Source organism: Galeopterus variegatus, unplaced genomic scaffold, assembly GCF_000696425.1.
Source record: "Galeopterus variegatus unplaced genomic scaffold, G_variegatus-3.0.2 Scaffold3215, whole genome shotgun sequence".
Taxonomy (NCBI): domain Eukaryota; kingdom Metazoa; phylum Chordata; class Mammalia; order Dermoptera; family Cynocephalidae; genus Galeopterus; species Galeopterus variegatus.
Window position 1 is genome coordinate 225142 of NW_007729326.1, and position 20299 is coordinate 245440.

Genomic DNA, 20299 nt, shown 5'->3' on the forward strand with positions numbered 1-20299 from the left:
TGATATTTCTGAATTAAGAGAGAATATGACTATTGCAGAACAAGAAATACATTCAGGATAACCTTACATTTATCTGGTATGCACCATGCACCCAGCAAGAAACTAAATTATATTGTTTAATTTGCAAATTAAATAATATAATTTATTATATTATGTCATAGTACATTATAATATAATTATAATATGATAATTTTATTATGTTAATATGATAATTGTATTGTATTATCATATTACAATTACATTGTATTCTATATAGAGGGGGTTGCACATGAGGAAAGTTACTGCACGTATATTAATAAACCGATAACCTGTAATGGGGGAATTGATATTTTACTGGTTTCTTTTACTCAAAACAAAGGCTCATTCTGCCCCACTGTGTTGCCAGAGGGCTGCTCTGAACAGCACGTGGTCACCCAGGTGGCCATGCAGTGCTTGTAACTGAACTATCGTTAGACTCTGTTATTCAAAATATGGTCAAAAGTCCTGTTTATGTCAGTAAAAATTTGAATTTCAGAAGGAATTTTTATTAACAAATAAGAGTTTCAAAATTTATTCCTTAGGCGGTGAGATTGTTTTGTTCTGTTACTTCTGATTGTGCCTTTTAGTGACTTGCTTAGTGATGCAAAGAATGAATAAAAATATCCAGTAATAAACTACAACCAGGGAGAGAACTATTGCCACAGGATATGTGAATTACTATTAACACTATTATGTTTTCCATTCCTATAATTTTCCACAAATCATTTTAATATGAAATACAATGACCATTCGAACATAAGCCAAGCCTCCAAATCATTTTTATATTGATTGGTGTGAAAAAGAAGAGGATAAACTAAGCCATTTCCTCTACCTGATTTGGGGAACATGGCTTTTATTACTTAAGAAAGGGAAAATAACAAAAGAGAAAGTCAAACATTCTCTTTGAAAGAATTATAGGACATTAGAGAAATTTGAACATATAATAAAAATATGATAATTGATTTTTTTTGGTGGGATGATTTGGGGAACATGGCTTTTATTACTTAAGAAAGGGAAAATAACAAAAGAGAAAGTCAAATATTCTCTTTGAAAGAATTATAGGACATTAGAGAAATTTGAACATATAATAAAAATATGATAATTGATTTTTTTTGGTGGGAGAAAGCCTGTAATCTTATTCCCAAGCACACACAGATAATCATTTTGCTTTCTTAATCATAGGAATATTCTACATGAGGTAAAGGAAGGTAGAAGTCTTGCTCTCTCTCTCTACCACAATTTCAGCCTTCAAAGTATTTAGAGACAGAAGTTTTGATTTATAAATTCCTAGTTGTCTTTTTTTTTCTTTTTTCTTAGGCTCTTTGTATAAGGTTAGATTTTTAAAAGCTGTAAAAACTGAAGAGAAAAATAAAATAAATGGTATCTAATAGCAAGAGAGGGCTTTAGGCCCATGCTGTGAAATCATTCCAAGGGAAAAATTATGATTAATCCATCTGGTACTACCAGCAATAGATCCTTTGGATAAAATTTTGTTCTGTCATATAAGGTCACTTCAAAAAGTTCATGGAAAGATTTGTATTACCTTTCAATTCTATTTTTCCATGAATATTTGAAGTACCCTCATATATCAATATCTGTATTATTTTTATAGTGTTATTGCAAAGTCAGTGGGTTACCTATTATCTTATAGTATCCGGTTAGTGAGTTCAGAGGATCATTAGCTAAAATTTAATGTTTATATGAAGCTTAGTACAAAAAGAAAATAGTTATAAATCCATCTAAAAGATTCACAAGTTTTCTCAGACATCAGTTTCGGTATTAAGTATATAGCTTGATTATCTATTATGCCCACCTCCAACAGATTTCTAATGTTAGCATAACTTAACATCAATTAGTATACAAGTATGGACTTTCTGTTTTGAATGGATTTATTTTAAAACATGTTAAGTATTGTTCACTTAAAAAGAACCGTATTAAATGACAAACTCTTATTTTCTTATTTTTTAAGACTGTGTAACATCATCGTTTATCCCTGTCAAGCCTTTCAACATGATGGCTCAACCAGAACCCACAGTAGAGGTGGAAGAATTTGTTTATGATTCAACAAAGTACTGCCGTCCTTACAGAGTATACAAAAATCAAATTTACATTTACCCCAAACACCTCAAATATGATAGCCAGAAATGTTTCAACAAGGTATGATAAAATTTTGTGAAATATGGTCTTCTCTCTTCACCACATTTAGACCATACAAGATGGTTTCTTGAAGGTACAAATGCAAATTATAATAGGCCAAGACTTTGCAGTAGAAAACCATTTGTAGAAAAGTCTTTGTAGGAGGCAGGGATGAGCTTCTTCTTAGAAGTGCTTAAGGATGCACAGTTTTGCAACATATTAAGAACTTTTTCTGAAATAGCCTTAAATAATTTTGTTCTAGACCACTTATTTTAGTTTCTTATGATACTCTGGAAGGATCATGCCTGCACCTTTCAGTATGAGCTCTTTCTTGCCTTTTAGATTCTCTCTCCACATCCTTTTGCTATTTCTGAGCACTATGGATAATGTCACAAGAAAATGTTGGGTATTATACATTTGCAGATTTAATTAGATGCTGCTTATTTTAGGAACTTGGATTGGTTTTTTTGGTGTTATTTAATAGAAAATTACAATTTCCATTTTCCCTCATTGAAATTGCAGGCACGAAATATAACCGTGTGCATTGAATTCAAAAATTCCGATGGAGAAGGTGCCAAGCCCGTGAAGGTAAGCCAAGTCAGCAGGGGAACATAGCATAAAGAAAGAAGGTGGGGCATAGGTCCTTTCCACCAGTGAGGGACTTTTTATGTGAGCATGGTTGGAAAGGAGAAATTTAATGCATTCATTTTAGATTTTCTGAGATGTACTTGATTTAACAGCCATCATTAACTGGATCTATTAGAAATGCCAGTCTCGTGGCTCTCTTAGCTTTTCATGATTTGGAAAAAAAGGAAGCTGTTCTAATGTGAAATAAATGTAAAGGTTCCCCTCTGGAAGACATTGCTCTTTCCAAAGATTAGCCCTCCTCTCGATTTGGCGTGCTTGATTTAAAATGGCACATCCCAGCTGGCCTTTGTGCAGAAGGGCTGCTGCATACTGGCCTGATGGCTAACACAGTGGGCCCGGGGGATGCTCACAGTTATGGAAGGTGCATGTGGCCAAGTGCCCGAGGAACTGGAAAATGGCTCTGGGAAGTCAGTCCTGGTTGTTGATCCAATGATTTAATAGGATCAATAAAACAATGAGGTCTGTATGAACTGTGCTGTTTTAACCTATAAAACTGCAACTGGATGGCATTTTTTAGAGTTCGTATTTGATATATACTGTTTTTGTTTTAGGGGCTTCAAACAACATAAAGTAACTTATAAAAATAGAGAGGGAAATTATTTTTAGTGGGACTGCTGCCAGAATTTTCCAGTTTCAGTGAATCAGAGGAATGAGATAATAAAGGACTAAACTAATTTCTACCTAACTCCCAGCATTATTTGAGATATTCGTAGAGCACTCAGTCAGATACAAATTGTATCCTCTAATTCATGCTACCAAGAAGGTTTGTAGCATTATTCAGAACAGTGATCAATTTCAGTGGTTGAATAAATCATGCAGAGTAAAGAGAAAGAGCTCTTTAAAATAGGCTTCCGCCCCTGTCAGTATTCACAGGAACCAAGCTACACAACATCATTAGCATCGGGAGAGAAAAATTAAAGTGAAATGCAACTGTCAAGCAAACAGAGGCAATGCCCAGACGATAAACACACTGGGCGTGTTAGAGCAGTGGCTTTGTGGGGAAAATTCTAGGCAAGAGGAACAATCGTAGGTGTGTGGGTCCCCTGCTTTATTGCATTCTAAAACATCACACGGAGATACAGCAAGGCTGATGTCAGACTACAGAGGGGAACCCCTAAGGTTTGGGCAAAAGGGGCTTTTAAGCTCTATGACTAGGAAGTGCCATATCACATCCCCTGGCCTGATTCGGGGCTGGTATAGAATAGTAATACAATGTGCTGGAACCTGGAACCAGCCCTGTCCTGCTAACTCAGCTTCGTGATTGGGAGCTGGTGTGTCAGGGGCTGGGGTCCAGCCAAGCCTTGTGGTCTCCCAAGACCTTAACCCTGCACCAGAGATGGTATCATGGGTCCTGCCAAGAAGCCATTATGCAGAGATCAGTCTTGACCAAGTTAGCCCTTATTTCATGGTAACCAAAAGGCAGATAGTGAACTGGTCCAGTATTTGGCACTGATGTAACATCTATATGATCAAGAAAAGCCTTCAGATTTTTTTCAGCAGCATCCCATTGTATAATAAACACAGGGAAGTAGGCTGGAGAGTTTCAAGGTTAATTAGATGTCAGCTAAGCCTGGCATGTTGTCAAAAAGTTGATCTTCATCCTGGGATTGGTAATTGAACAATTGTGGCCTTTTATTCACTCAGGGATAATTTCAGACACTCATAATTGTTCAACCCATAACTTTTTAAACAGTGTATTTATGGAAAACCTGGAGCGCCCCTCTTTACCTCAGCCGCCTACACAGCCGTTCTGCACCATTCCCAGAATCCGGATTTCTCAGACGAGGTAAGGGCCGGTATCCACTGCCCCCAGCAGCTCCTAAGATGGGCGGATGGGGCAGATAATGCACAAAAATAACCGCTCTCTCTAGACCACACCTCAGACTAAGGACATGCTGTGGCGTATATGTACTCACCAAGACGTATAAACTACAGTAATGACAGTTGCTCCAGGAGTATGTTGCAAAGTCATGTATTTCAGTATAGGATTGACCTTTAAATATGTGATGTTTTTATCATATCATTCTTTTCACGGGAAACTAATTTTTTTTCTTTTATTGTACTGATTAGTATAATAGGATTGCGTTAGATAGTTTTACCAATCAGTGGCAGTATTTCATGTCATAATGGAAAGAACAAAGCACTAGAATATGCGCCAGCACTGTTGTTTATAACCTGCATGAACTTGAAGGCGCGGGAACCCCCCATCTCTAAACACAGCAGAGAGCAAGCCCTGCCCTGGCTCACTCCCCAAACTCCCCACTGTATGCCAGACACCAAGCTGCACTCCACACACACAGCATCTCAACCCCCACAGTAGTTCTGAGAAGTAGATACTATTACAACCTTCCTATTTTATGGAGGGTGAAACTGAGGCTCAGAGAAAGAAGTCAAGCAACTTTGCCAAGGCCACCTCGCTAAGTGAAAGTCAGAATTCAAACCAGGCCATGTGACTCCAAAGCCTGAAACTTCACCACTCTGCTATAACACACACACAAAAAAACACTCTGTTATAACATAAAAAAAATTATATTAGAAAATTTATTTATTTTATAATATAAAAAAGTCATTGGGTCAGCAGTAAATTACTTTATGCGTGCCAGCTTGCATTATAAACAGCTTCAGACAAATGAGTTACAGTGATTAAATCTAATTCCTAACCTTTTAAAGCAAAGGTCTGAACTAAAGCAACCTGCTGATATGATACCTGGGATTCAAAGTATGACACCTTCTGCATGAGTTTCCCAGTGCTGCTGTAGCAAATTACTAAAATTTATCGGCTAAAAACTACCCACATTTGTTATCTTATGGTTCTGGAGGTCAGAAATCTGCAGTAGGTATCACAGAGCTGAAATCAAGTTGTCAACAGGACTGCATGCCTTCCAGAGGTTCTGGGGGAGAATCCATGTCCTTGCCTTGTCTAGGTTCGAAGCTGCCCATATTCTTTGGCTTCTGACTCATTTCCAACCATGTCAGCACTCTGACCTCTACCACTGTCCCCACGTCTCCTCTGACTCTGCCTCTCCTGCCTTCCTTGCATCAGGACCTCTGTGATTACACTGTGCTCACTTAGAAGTCCAGGATAATCTCCCCATGTCATGGTGCTTAACTCAATCACATCTGCAAAGTCACTTTTAACATGTAAGGTAACATAATCATAGATTCTGGAGATTTGAACATGGAGGATGTCTTTGAAGGCCATTTTTCTGCATACAATGTCTTGTTGCACATTAATCATTATAAAACTAATTAGAGGAACACCAGTGAAACAACCTGCCTGACTTCATCTCCTTCTTCCATATCTATTTAATGCTCTTAATTTTTTTCCCCATAAATTCAGGACAAAAAGTAAAAAAAGTTAAAGGAAAGAGCTATTACCACATTACAGAATATTTGCAGTACTGGTTGACACTTTGGCAAAGGCCATCTGAAAGGTGTACTCTCTGTAGACAGATGACTTAAAAAAATCAAGGTTTGGGGCCGGCCCGGTGGCACACTGCTGCAGTGCACCGCTTGGGAAGCGCGGCGGCGCTCCCGCCGAGGGTTCGGATCCCACGTGCAGACCGGCGGCTCACTGGCTGAGCGAGGAGCGGGGGCAACACCGAGGGTTGCGATCCCGTTGCCGGTCCCGGTCCGGTACGGGCACGACACTGAGGGTTGCGATCTGTTGCCGGTCACGAAAAAAGACAAAAAGACAAAAAAATAAAAAATAAAAAATAAAGGTTCATACTGTTTTTAACTCTGGCTGCTAATCTTTCTCATTCTCATGTGTTTCCCAAAATCCTCATAAAAGGCATGAGTTTTTCCACATGAAAGCATGTATATAATGAACAGCTAGGTGATCTCTGCAGTGCAGATTCAAAACTAAGGTTTTATTTTCTTCTTTATTGAAAAAAAAGAAAAAAGATTGGATGAATTGCAAAAATGGGTATAAATTTTTCCAAGACAGTGTTATAATAAAATGTGAATATTTTCAGTATTTGTTGAGTGAAGGATGTTTGTATTAACATTTAGTTAACTGGACTTCTTGAGTACTGGTTACATTTCTACTGATCTCCATGTGGCTAAAAAAGAAAATGTCTTTCTGTTGCATTGTTTATTGTTGTGTATTTTGAAATCCATGTTGGCTTTTGTTACCAGGTTAGCATGCTGACATATAAAGAATACATAAGCTTGTAAAGCATCCAAATTCAGGTATTCTCAAACTTTACTATGTGTCAAAATCACCTGGAAGGCTTGTTGAAACACAGATTATCCCAAATTTCTGGATTCAGTATGTCTGGTTTGGAACCTGAGAATGTGCATTTCTAACTAGTTTCTAAGTGACACTGATGCTGCCGTTCCAAGAACCACACTTTGAAAGTTATTGTCCTAAATCCTTTCTTGCACAATGTGAATGTAAATTAGCTAGATTCACAGAGCATCTAATAAATAAGCTGGTAGATAAATTTGCCTGGCTATCACCTTATTGCTTGATTTGATAATTCTGGGAACTACTTAGTTGCTGATATTGAGCTGAATGCAGCTTTACCTGAACAGGATCCTGAAATTCCAGTGTAAAGTGACATCACAACATGTGGGTTCTTGTACTGGAAGATCCTGTAACTGACAATTACACACTCTTAGTCACTCAGAGTCACCTAACAAAGTAGGCTTTGGTTCCTACCACTACCCCGTCCTACTTCACAAGGCTACTGAGGAATCAAATGACAACGTATGTGACAGGGCTTTGAAAGCTGGAAAGCACTATAAAAGGTAGAGGGTTATTTAAAACATTTCTTTCCAGAAATATGCAGTATGCTCCTCATAAAGTATATCCTTAACCTCTATCAATTTTATGTTTTATGTTTATTCAGAAGCATTATTTATAGAGCTATGACATTACTGCTTCACAAAAATGGCTCACTGCTCAGTTACCACAATAACACATTTCATGTATTTTTGTTATTTTTAGAGGGGACACATTCTATGCTTGTGTTGCATCATTTACTACCGCCATGTTTCCCAACAGCGTGCATCCAAATCACCTGAGGATATTATGAAAATGCAGATTCTGATTCACTATGTCTGGGGTGGTGTCTGAGATTCTAAGGAGCTCCTAAGTGAGGCTCATGCAGGTGGTTCATGAACACACACACTAATGGAGGCAAGGACGTACTGTTTACTCAACTCCCATCCCTTGCTGATAGTTCCTCAATCTGTGTCTTATTTACATTCTACAGTTATGTCTGTGTCAGTGTTTTTATGCATGTGTGAGTGGGTGTGTTGAATCTATATTCTAGTAGCATAAATTATCTCATGAGAATTATCTAATGAGAAGCAGTAGGTATTCTAAATTATCGTCAGCCATTACAATGAAGAAGTAAAAATATCAGCGTGGGAACACAGGACTGCTAGCAGATGGATATTTATTGAGAGTTAAATCAGTACATTCAACACTAACTATTAAACATGGACCTAGGTTTCAGTTAAAGAATGTTTAAAAGGCTAAGGCATCTATGCTTTGTCTTGTCCTGACTCTGGGCAAATGATTTTAATCTCAGTCCAACTATCTCTTTCACTGCAGGTGAAAATTGAGCTACCAACACAACTCCATGAGAAACATCACATTTTGTTTTCTTTTTATCACATCACCTGTGACATAAATGCAAAAGCTAATGCCAAAAAGAAGGAGGCTCTAGAAACATCAGGTACTGACACGAAATAATCTGAAGTTACTTTACCTGTCATCTCTTCGACTTGAGTTGGAGAGTATGTTTAAAGCTCTGATGATTGAATTTCTTAGTGAAGTTTTGTATTCATAAATGATAAACAGCTTTGCTTTTACATCTTACCGTGGATGTGTGTACTCAAAATTTTCTCTTTGCTGTTCTTTTGCACAGTTGGATACGCTTGGCTTCCTCTGATGAAACATGATCAGATAGCTTCTCAAGAGTATAATATCCCAGTAGCAACAAGTCTGCCTCCAAATTATTTAAGCTTTCAAGATACTGCAAGTGGAAAGGTATTGAGTAGTATATAATTTAAGAGAAAAGAGTACATCAGCTAAATAGCATAAGGTTACCTTCTTTCTCTGTTATCTAAATCAAGACCATACATATTCCATTGTAATTATGAATCAAGTGTATTTACAGTATTCCACATCTCTTGTTTAGTTAATGGCCACCAGAAATGACATATGTTAATGATCCTCTAATATCATATAGACCTCATCTACTAATATGGCCAAATGGATTGGCATCTTTTTTATCTCTAGAGTAATATAAGATTAATGGATCAGGACAGCCAATTGACATAAACTAAATAAAATTTCTATTTTCTTGCTCTCAAACTGTCACAGTGATGGTAATAAACTCTTTTTTGCAGCATGGTGGGAGTGACATTAAATGGGTTGATGGTGGCAAACCGCTTTTCAAAGTATCCACATTTGTCGTGTCAACAGTGAATACTCAGGTGAGTACATTGTCCTGAAATATCAGCATCTTCTCTAACAGAGAATCATAAGGTATCTCCTGTATTTACAAGAGAATGAAGCTCATCATTACATCAGGTGTTGGAAGAGCAGGTGATTAAATACTACAAAGGAAGAATGTTTGGGGCATAATTTTATGCCTCTCTCAGGATAGAATATTCTAACCCCTTAGGCCCAGACACTGTAAAGCTTCAGACCAAAACACCAGAAGTGTATTTAACAGAATGACACTCCCCTTAGAGTATGTTTTGCTTTCACTAACAACACCCAAGTGTGAAAAATGTCAAATGTTAAAGATGAAGACTTTGAACCCTTCCTCAAAACTAAGTCTAACTCCCAATGCCTACCCAGCGGTCCCCTAATGGGAAGGCCATGAGGTTGGCAGAACTGAATTTGAGAGTCACCTCAGCCAATTTCTGCTCAGTGACCCTGGACAAATCACTTTACTTCCTGCAGTTTGTATTTCCTCATCAGGAAAAGGGTATCAATACAATCTCTGCTACCTTAAGTCATGGTGAGGATCAAAACGGGAACCTACATGTGAAAATATTTCATGAACTGCAAAGTGCTACCTGGACAAATCACTTTACTTCCTGCAGTTTGTATTTCCTCATCAGGAAAAGGGTATCAATAAAATCTCTGCTACCTTAAGTCATGGTGAGGATCAAAACGGGAACCTACATGTGAAAATATTTCATGAACTGCAAAGTGCTATATCCATGTGTAATTATTATCATTGTTAAATCACCACAGACTCACCCCTTCCATTGCAAGGGAGCATATTTTACCTGGGTGTGAGGAGTCTTCTGGCACCAATTATAAACTACAAAGCAAATTATTACAAGTACATAAAATATATCTCAGGTTCAGTGTGTCTCTGCTTTTCAATCTTTGCTTCATGCTGCTTTGTCTAGCCCATGCATGATGGCAAAAAAAAAAAAAGAAAGAAAGAATCCAGGTACCATATATGTAGGATCAAATTGTCCCTGGTGCTTCAGATCAAATTTAGGGCTCATCTCCACTTCCGTAAACCCATCTTTATACTGATGCCATCAGCCCTGATCAGGTTCCACAAAATGATCAGTCTCCACCAAAACCTGTTTTTATACAAAGGTACTTCAAAAAGTTTTTGGAAAAATAGAATTAAAAGTTAATACAAATCTTTCCATAAACTTTTTGAAGTACCCTCATATATCTCAGACTTTCCTGAGATTCTCCTTCTCATGCTGCCAGTTGCTTTCTCCAAATAGCCCAGGTCTCTCTCACTCACCATAACACCTGCTTCTGCCCCCCACACGCTGGCATTCACCTCAGTTTCAAGCGCCCCAGGCCCTCTCCTGCATGGAGCCCTCCAGCACCCCACGTCCACCCAGGGCCCTCAAGAGCTGCGATTGTGCTGATGTGATTGCCCTTCCTCAGCTGGGAAGGCAGCCTCTTCCTCTCTCCGTCCCCTCCCCTCCTTGGCTTGGGCAGTTCCCAGTCGTCCTTTTTTCCTGAGATTCTCCTTCTCATGCTGCCAGTTGCTTTCTCCAAATAGCCCAGGTCTCTCTCGCTCACCATAACACCTGCTTCTGCCCCCCACACGCTGGCATTCACCTCAGTTTCAAGCGCCCAGGCCCTCTCCTGCATGGAGCCCTCCAGCACCCCACGTCCACCCAGGGCCCTCAAGAGCTGCAATTGTGCTGATGTGATTGCCCTTCCTCAGCTGGGAAGGCAGCCTCTTCCTCTCTCCCTCCCCTCCCCTCCTTGGCTTGGGCAGTTCCCAGTCGTCCTTTAGATCTCAGCTCAAACACCACTTCCTCAAAGAGGCCTTTTCTGTTCCTCGACCCTGCAGACAAAGCCGGGCCATCTTGCCATGCACCCAGGTGGCTCCCACTGTTTGACTGAAGCACTTACCAAATTATGAATAAATAGGTGCGTGTGTCAGTCATGGGGTGGTGCTGGCCTCCCTGTCTTAGTGGAAGGTCCACAGAGGAGAGGGTTAGGTTGGCCTTGCCCTCCGCCCTGTCCCTGGTGCCTGCCAAGGGCATGGCTCACCCTCATCTTCTGTTAAATTATGACTGAATAGACTAATCCATGAAGTGATATTTAAAAGGAAAACAGTTGTATCTAGTCAAGTAAAGAACTCCAGCTAGGAAACAGAAAACATCACACACACATACCCCGACTTGGGAGGAGCCCACACCACAGATGTCTTTCTAGAATGCCAGAGAAACATCCAGAGAGTGTACCCTCACTCAAATTCTCTATCTCATTTCCCAACTGTACAGAACTTAGAGAATGTCCAAGGTTCCTCCCTCTTCAGGAAATAGCCTGCAATGGTAAGAGTCAGTTTTAATTCATGTTAGCCAAAGACATTCCAATTTTTGGCTAATTGAAACATGTTAAGCCTGAAAATATCCCTATGCATATTAAACAGTACCCATTCTGACGTGTGTTAAGGAATATGTAAAAGAAGTAGCTCACTTGGGAGAGCGTGGTGCTGATAACACCAGGGTCAAGGGTTCAGATCCCCATTCCAGCCAGCACCCCAAAAATAAATAAGTAAATAATACGTAAGAGACATTGGTAGAAATCTATGGAAGGAAGAAGCTGGAGTGGGAAGATAAACTAAGGAAATTTAAAAAATTAAAAAAATTTTTTAAAAAAGGAGCACATCCAGGGAAGTAATTCTCCAGCCATTGTCATGTGGCTGAGAAGGACAACAAAACCCAAGAGAATGAGAAAGGAGAGAGCGTGGGCTTTGTAGTTCAGGCTGAGACTTCAACAGGCTGGAATATCTACTGAAAATGAAAGCTTTGTTGCTCTGACTTCCCGATAAATCACTTGCACATCGAGGCACTGATTTCACAGAAATTCTCATCTTCCATCACAATGATTGTATGCAACACAGTTTATGTGTCATCAGAAATAAATACTTTTTTTTTTAATTTGCTTGTTGCAGGATCCACATGTGAATGCATTTTTCCAACAGTGCCATAAACGAGAAAAAGATATGTCTCAGTCACCTACCTCGAATTTTGTTCGCTCTTGTAAGGTAACATGACATGCAAGTAGATCAGTGGTCTTCAGGGTAAAAATAGGCAAAAGAGACCGTTACACTGTCCACTGAGTAGCAAACTAAGAGGTGATTATTATTGATTTTAAAGATTTTAAACTATCTTATCAGTTCAAAGAGTAAATGGCTTTTTTCACAATGTCTAAATAGTTTCTGTCTGTTGATTATAAACTAAGCAAAGATCAGTTTTTTCAACATAAAAATAATTTAAAAACAGATCCATTTACTTTAAATGAGTTGATCAAATGGAGAATCCTTGCAACATTCCTCCCATATCTATATGCCATGCCAAATGCAATGAAGAATAAAGCCAGAAAAAGGTGAGCTACAGAATTCATATTCAAGTTCTGAAAAACACCAATAGATCATGCTTTATTATTTTTTCCTAATTTATTTATTTTTTAGTTGGCAAATAAAAATTTCATATATTTATCATACACAATATGATGTCTTGAAATATGTACACATTATGGAATGGCCAAATCAAACTGATTGACAGATGCATTACCTCACAGACTTATCATATTGTAGTGAGAACATTTAAAATCTCTCAATGATTTTCAAGATTACAATACATTATTATTAACTAATAGTCACCATGTTGTATAATAGATCTCCTCCTACCTAACTGAAATTTTGTGTTCTTTGGCCAACATCTCCCTGATCCTTTTCCCTCCACACCCCAGCCCCTGGTAATCACCATTATACTCTTGACTGTAATGGGCTCAGCTTTTTTATGCTCTGCATATATGTGAAATCTTTCTGTGCCTAGCTCATTTCACTTAACGTAATGTCCTCCAGGTTCATCCACATTGTTGCAAATGGCAGGATTTCCTTCGTTTTTAAGGCTGAGTAGTATTACACTATTTACATATTCCACATTTTCTTTATCCATTCATCTATTGGTGGACACTAAGGTTAATTCCTTACCTTGGCTATTGTGAATAATGCTGCAGTAAACATGGGAGTGCAGCTATCTCTTCAACAGACTGATGTCGTTTTCTTTAGATATAAACCCAGTTAGTGAAATTGCTGGATCATGTGTTAGTTCCATTTTTAAGTTTTTGAGGAACTTCCATACTGTTTTCCATAATGGCTATACTAATTCACATTCCCACCAACAGTGTGCAAGGGTCCCGTTTTCTCCCCATCCTCGCTGGCACTTATTATCTTATGTCTCTTTGATCATAGGCACTCTAATAGGTGTGAGGTGATAGCCCACTGTGGTTTTAATTTGCATTTCTCTGACAATTAGTGATTTTGACCACTTTTTCATAGACCTATTCACCTTTTGTATGTCTTCTTTTGAGAAACATCTATTCAGGTCCTTTGCCTATTTTTTAATTGGTTTTCTTGCTATTGAATTGAGTTCCTTGTGTATTTTGGATATTAACCTCTTATCAGATGTATGGTTTGCAAATGTTTTCTCCCATTCCATAGATTTTCTCTCTACTCTGTTGATTGTTTCCTTGGCTGTGCAGAAGCTTTTTAGTTTGATGTAATGTCATTGGTCAGTTTTTACTTTTGTTGCCTATACTTTTGGGGTCATAGCCAAAAAATTATTGTCTAGACTAATGTCATGGAGTTTTCCCCCTATGTTTTCTTCTAGTAGTTTTACATTTTTCAGGTCTTACTTTAAATTTAAGTCTTTAATCCAGAATGTGCTTTAAATTTAATCCATATCTTTTTTCTGCCAATTTGCTACAGAATTTATTGAATGTGGAAAAGATTCATGCAATCATGAGTTTTCTCCCTATAATCTTGAATCAGCTCTTCAAGGTTCTGGTACAGAATGAGGAAGATGAAATAAGTACAGCTGTCACCAGGTATCCACAGCACAACCTTGGGAAAAGAGATTTTATCTTCTGTGGTTTTGCAAAACTTTGATTGTAACTGAACACGCTCTAATTTAAGTATTTCTCACTCTTGAATCTTTACCTTCTAATCTCCTACTATTATCATTAGTTAAGTTTTTGACCTATTTTTTAAACTTCTTCTTGGTGTTTTTTCTATTAAACTTTTTATTTTGAGATCATTGTAGATTCACATGCAGTTGAAAGACATAACACAGAGAGATCCCATGAACGCTTTACCCAGTTTACTCTGCTGACATCTTCCATACGTCGATGGAATCATACAGAATGTGACCTTTTGTGATTGGATTTTTTCACTCAGCATAATTCTCTGGAGAGTCATCCAGGTTGCTGAGTCTATCAATAGTTTGTTCCTTTTAATTGCTGAGTAGCATTCTGTGATATAGATGTACCATAGCATTTTTAACAGTTCACCTATTGAAGGACATCTGGATGGTTCCCAGGTTTGGGCTATTAGGAATAAAGCTGCTATAAACATTCATGCACAAGTTTCATGTAAACATAAGTCTTCATTTCTCTGAGATAAATGCCCAGGAGTGCAGTTGCTGGATAATATGGTAGTTTAATGTTTGATTTTTAAGAAACTACCAAACGGTTTTCCAGAATGGCTGTACCATTTCACATTCTCATAAGAACTTTTTTAAATACTAAAAAAATTGTTTTAACTGTTCTCACTTTAAATTTTGCTATGCTACATTGTTCCAGCATCACTAATCTGGCTGGTGACTTCGGAAATCACATTTTTCTATTTATAGAGATAGTGTTTTGAATTAATTATTGAGTCATATATTCCTGATGTTCGCTTAAAAAAAGATTAGGCATAGAATTCTGGAAAAAAAACTACTCTTGGCATTGAAATGTTTACAGTATCTTCCTGACTCATAAGCATATTATTGCCCTCTTTCAAAATGAGGATTTTTAGCCTAGTTTTTAAAGTAGAGCCCTGAAGTTCTGGAAAGTTAAAGTATCTCTAACAGTTCCACAACCAGCCAGTTCTGCATCCAAGTTAAAAGTCCCCAACTGTGCCTTCAAGTGATGCTCTTTGGGCATGAATATATGTGTCTGCGTTGGCAAGACTCCTAAATATTGCAGCTGATAGATCTGTCAAAATTCTAAGATATTTCTAAGTACTGTAGCCATGGAGCAACTGGTAGTTTCAATGTGAAAAAATCAACTCACACCACTCCTGCTGCTAGAAACTCTAACCCAGCCAAGGGGGGAAAAGCAACTGCATCTTAAGCTAATTACTTTTTCCAAAAGTATATATAATGCCTATAGGTTGGAAGGCAAGCCCTTTCAAAATGGAATATGGTAATTAATTAGAGGCTAAACATCTTAAGTTTTAATTAGGTGCTGAAAATAATCCCTTTTCCAAGAAGATGATATCATCAAATGCACAGGCCTTAATGAGCACCTTCAACTTCAGCAACAAGTCTCCACTATGATATTACAGCCATAAAATCTTACTTATATCTTAGTGTTCAGAAGTTTCAAGGTTGGGAATGACCAAAAGGGATTACAGATATTAAATGCCCAGAACCAAGGGGTGAGCAGGGGAAGGGGGGAGTCTGAAATCCATTTATTCAGTAACTAATAGATACCCAGTATATCAAGCACTTCAATGACAAAGTAAAGTAGCATTTTTCTGCCATCTGCAGAAAGGCCACTGAACAGCTTTGCTTTTCCAGGGTTCTGACTGACATTGTGGCCAAGTGCCATGAGGAGCAGCTAGACCACTCCGTCCAGTCCTACATTAAGGTATGAAATCACCACTTGGACACTGGTCATATCCCCTTGTGCTGTGTGGCTTGTCTCATTTCCTGTCTTCAATAAGTGGGAAGTTTGCTCCCCTTAGCTGGACAGCACCCGCCACAGTAATATCAAGAATTCTCCTTAGCTACTTAGAATTTCATCTCTTTGCTTTAATGGACTAGGTATATTTTTTAAATGTATAAATGTATAAATAATGTGTACTTATTCAAATGCATATTTATATAGGGAGAGAGAGGAAAGAAAATGATAGAGGAGAAAACGAAACTATTGTCCTTTTGAATTCAGCATTACAAATAAATGAAATTCCTGTGTTAATTTAAGGCAGACGTTTTCTACTGGTTTGTTGAATGCTGTATGTTTCTTCTGTAATGTTTTCTTAGCTCTTTTTATTGTTTTCTCAGGCATTATTTCATTTTCCCAGTTACTGTATATTTGTACCTGCTTCTGGTATGTTAAGTCCTTTATCTTCTGGCATGACCCACTTGCCCATCCATCGGTGTGCACTGCCTCTTCCAGCGTCCTGTGTCAAGTGTTCACTCAGAGATGTTTATCTTCTCATATCCAGTTGGCCTGTGAATTAATGCCAGTGAACTTGTGATGATGTTTACACTTCATAGTTTCTACCTAAATGCCATCTTCTTAAATGAAAAGAAAGAACCCATCCAGAGATACATAAGAGTATCTGAAATTACTTTGTAATATACAGAGGACCTAAATTTCTATTTTTTTTTCTATGCATAGATTAAATCTTTTTGAAATATAAACATTTTTAATTAAAAGAATATATTCTATTAATATATGTGGATAGACATATACTTATATATTCCAGATGTCTAGAAAGGTAACTAGAATTTGGATCCTTTGTGCTAGAAACTCGTTTTAAGAAAGACAACCCAGTGCTCCTGTGAAAGGAATTAACTAGAAATTGCATTCTGGACTGAATCTCTCTGAGATACCATCTGTAAAGAAATTTTTTTCATTAGTTTCATATATATATATATTTTTCTACCTCCAGAAATTTTTGGTATCTTCTCAAATATTGAAGCCAAACCGTGAGTGTGTGCCCTTCCTTAAAACAGCCTGTATGCCAAAAGTAGTTATTTCACAGTAATTTCCCTATGGTATAATTTTACCTGATAAGACCAACATTCCAATTATAGAAAGCCAGCTTCACCTAAAAATGCCTTTTTAGTTTGTTCTCTGTTTAAGATAGCATCAGTTTTCTTTTATAGAGTATTTATAAATTTACCATTTGACAGAATCATCTGGAGAACTTTCACCTACTCAAAGCTTACCCCAATTTTCTATCAATCTCCAAAGAGACTGAAAAGAAAAACAAAATATTCCTTGATCCATCTTGCACACAGGCATCTCCATTTCAACACTAGGGTTATTTTTCTCATTCCAATGGAATCATTGGAAGTTACATTAAGAACCCTATGCTCTTGTGAACTATTTTTGTGATAGCCAAGGCTAGTTCTTTATGCGCATCTCACATCTCAGACTCTTTCTCTGTGATGCTCTTGGAAAGATGTATTGGAAATGTATGGACTTTATTTTTGACTAGGACATCTGAAATATCCTGACAAGACTATTTCATTTTATAATATCGGAGATTGCTTATTTAGCTTGCTTCGAAGTGGTCCAAATTCAGAAACATACCTATGTGGAATTTCAGGTTGATAACAACTTCTAAAGATATTTTAGAAAATATTTGCATATAACTAAAACAAATATGAATATAATCAACTTGCATTTTACTCTGGAAAGAGTACTAAACTAGCAAGTGAGAGACTAGATTCTAGTCAAGGTTAAAAAGTCAACTTGAGAAGTCAGCCTCTCTGAACCTCTGTGATGTGAGATTGGATGGATCATCCAGCTCCATGATTCTGTGATTGGACTCCTGTGGCAGTGCATGGTTGACAGCATGGTCTGGACCAAATAGTCTGAAGTTTTTACCTTAGGTGGTGAAAATTGTTTTATAGTATATAAATAGATATTAAGACTCCTATCTAGGAGTATAGTGAAAACTGATGGGCTGGCACCAAAATGTGCTTGGATATCTTGAAAGATGTGATATTCAATGTAATTTATATTTATTCAGAAGAGAACTAAACACCATTTCAAGTTCAGTGGTGCTAAATGCTGCTAACTCACTCCATCTACAATATCCAAAATGTACACATACACCATGTCTTTTCCAAAGATGTGTGTCTAAAGTCAGTCTGATTAAATGCCATGGTTTACAGTGATTTGTAGCATTGATGGGTTCTAATCAAAATTTTAAAATAAGAATATTTCAGTGTGAGTCGAAATGCCCTTCAGGATAAATAACTGTGCATGGGATTAGATAGATAGTTGGTGATGACTTAACCGTATATGAGGCATAATCCATGAGGGGGAAAAAACCATATTATTCTTGATTTTAGCTACTTGCATGCATCCATTAGCTTCATCTTTCTCCTTTAGGATGAGCTTGGAGAAGTCAGGCCCCACTAGGACAACTTAGGTGCTGATGTACTAAAAATTTCAAAGAAGTGGTTATAGATCCAAAAGGGAATATGCCTTTTCTGTGAGCCAGTCCCTTGCCTGCCTTCAATCTCAATTATAGTGAAGTCTGAATTGTGAATTTTACTAAGAAATGCCCTTCCTTGGGGCAAAACCAACTCATAAGTAAGATATAATTCAGTAATAAGCATTTTGTATTTGAAACATATATGGAGCCTGCCTTCAATCTCAATTATAGTGAAGTCTGAATTGTGAATTTTACTAAGAAATGCCCTTTCTTGGGGCAAAACCAACTCATAAGTAAGATATAATTCAGTAATAAGCATTTTGTATTTGAAATATATATGGGCATAAATAGATACTGATATTCTTAAAAGATATGAAGAAATATCTCTTTACTGCTTACCATACCATGCCAAAACCAACCTTTTGCCAAAAAAAAAATGTAAGCAGCATTTGTCATCTTACTGATGGCCAACGTTCATGAACCCCTTGATACTATGTCTAAGCATGGGATGGTAGACCCTGGGCTTGTGGGGAGCTCACCTACTGGCCTCTGGAAGGCACTTGCTTCCTCACTTGGCTATTTGAGTGGGTGCTCTACCCTTTCAGGATGAAGAATTGCTACCATGCCACCTGTTACCAGTGGAAGGAAGGAGAAGGGGAATGAGTCCTAAGTAGGTGGGTCAAAGCCCTCCAATGTTTCCTTAAACCTGCTAAGTGGCTCTCTGTAAATTCTCTTAATTTTTACAAAAAAAAAGTTTCAAGAGGAGCTTAGGTGAGCAAGGCCCTACCTGTGAAAAGCCCTAACTAGGAGCAGGTGTGTACTACTCTTATCATTGGGCCTTCATTTGTTTTATGACAAAATCTGGCATGAGCAGATAGTTTTGAAATATGACTTATTCATGTGACATAATTCTTAAAGCTTTGTTGTTTAAAGCATTTAACTTTATTTACTTTTTGAATTTTCTTCAGTTTGTGTTCAAGACCAGTGCATGCAAGGAGAGAACTATACATGAGGAACTGGCTAAAAATGTGACTGGTCTTTTGAAATCAAATGACTCAACAACAATAAAGCATGTCCTAAAGGTAAAGAATTAAAAATGGTCATTTAATTGTTAGGACTAGGGGTGGATCACTCTTTCCTGTGGATGGTGATAGGAGTCATTGATTTTCATAGAGTATTTCTCTTATAGTTTCTGGCATAAGCTTCATATTGAAACTGTAGCATATGAAAATATTTTTTTTTCCCTTTTTTGTCTTTTTTTCGTGACCGGCAACGGATCGCAACCCTCAGTGTCATGCCCATACTGGAATGGGACTGGCAACGGGATCGCAACCCTTGGTGTTGCCCCCGCACCTCGCTCAGCCAGTGAGCAGGAACCGGTCTGTATGTGGGATCCGAACCCTCGGCGGGAATGCCGGTGCGCTCCAAAGCGGCGCACTGTAGCAGTGCGCCACCAGTCCGGCCCGCATATGAAAATATTAAGCAAAGGAGGTGTATGTCAAGAGAACATAGGTAAAAGTAGAATGGACCCAAGTTAGTGCTTTGACTTAAAGGCAGAATGAATGACTCTGAAGCATGATCTAAAGGGATGTCCTGCTGACAATGGGCGCTGGGTCCCCAAGGCTTCAGTGGGCTGGTGTCAGCAGATAGGAAGCCGTGGGAGATGCAGATACAAGAGGGGTGTGCGGAGCCCAGCAGACTGGAGGCGGAGAGGAGGTGAGGCTTCTCTGGGCCTCCGACATGGCCAGACACAAAGGCTCAGCTGGATGAGTCCTGGTGGGCTCAAGGAAAAGAGTGGGGCAGGC

The 20299-nt window shown here is 38.2% G+C and overlaps 1 protein-coding gene across 1 annotated transcript in view; it reads left to right on the forward strand.

Moving 5' to 3' along the window:
* The window catches only part of LOC103600075 (dedicator of cytokinesis protein 10-like), a gene marked incomplete at its 3' end in the record, with an annotated part of 151701 nt that extends 132125 nt beyond the window's left edge, over positions 1 to 19576 (forward strand). The window contains exons 17-26 of the mRNA XM_008584310.1: positions 1988 to 2175; positions 2677 to 2742; positions 4496 to 4588; positions 8369 to 8492; positions 8685 to 8806; positions 9169 to 9255; positions 12219 to 12311; positions 14040 to 14158; positions 15895 to 15964; positions 19463 to 19576. Of these exons, the coding sequence (XP_008582532.1) occupies positions 1988 to 2175; positions 2677 to 2742; positions 4496 to 4588; positions 8369 to 8492; positions 8685 to 8806; positions 9169 to 9255; positions 12219 to 12311; positions 14040 to 14158; positions 15895 to 15964; positions 19463 to 19576 (1076 nt within the window). The remainder of the gene's footprint in view (positions 1 to 1987; positions 2176 to 2676; positions 2743 to 4495; positions 4589 to 8368; positions 8493 to 8684; positions 8807 to 9168; positions 9256 to 12218; positions 12312 to 14039; positions 14159 to 15894; positions 15965 to 19462) is intronic.
* Positions 19577 to 20299: the final 723 nt, after the last annotated feature.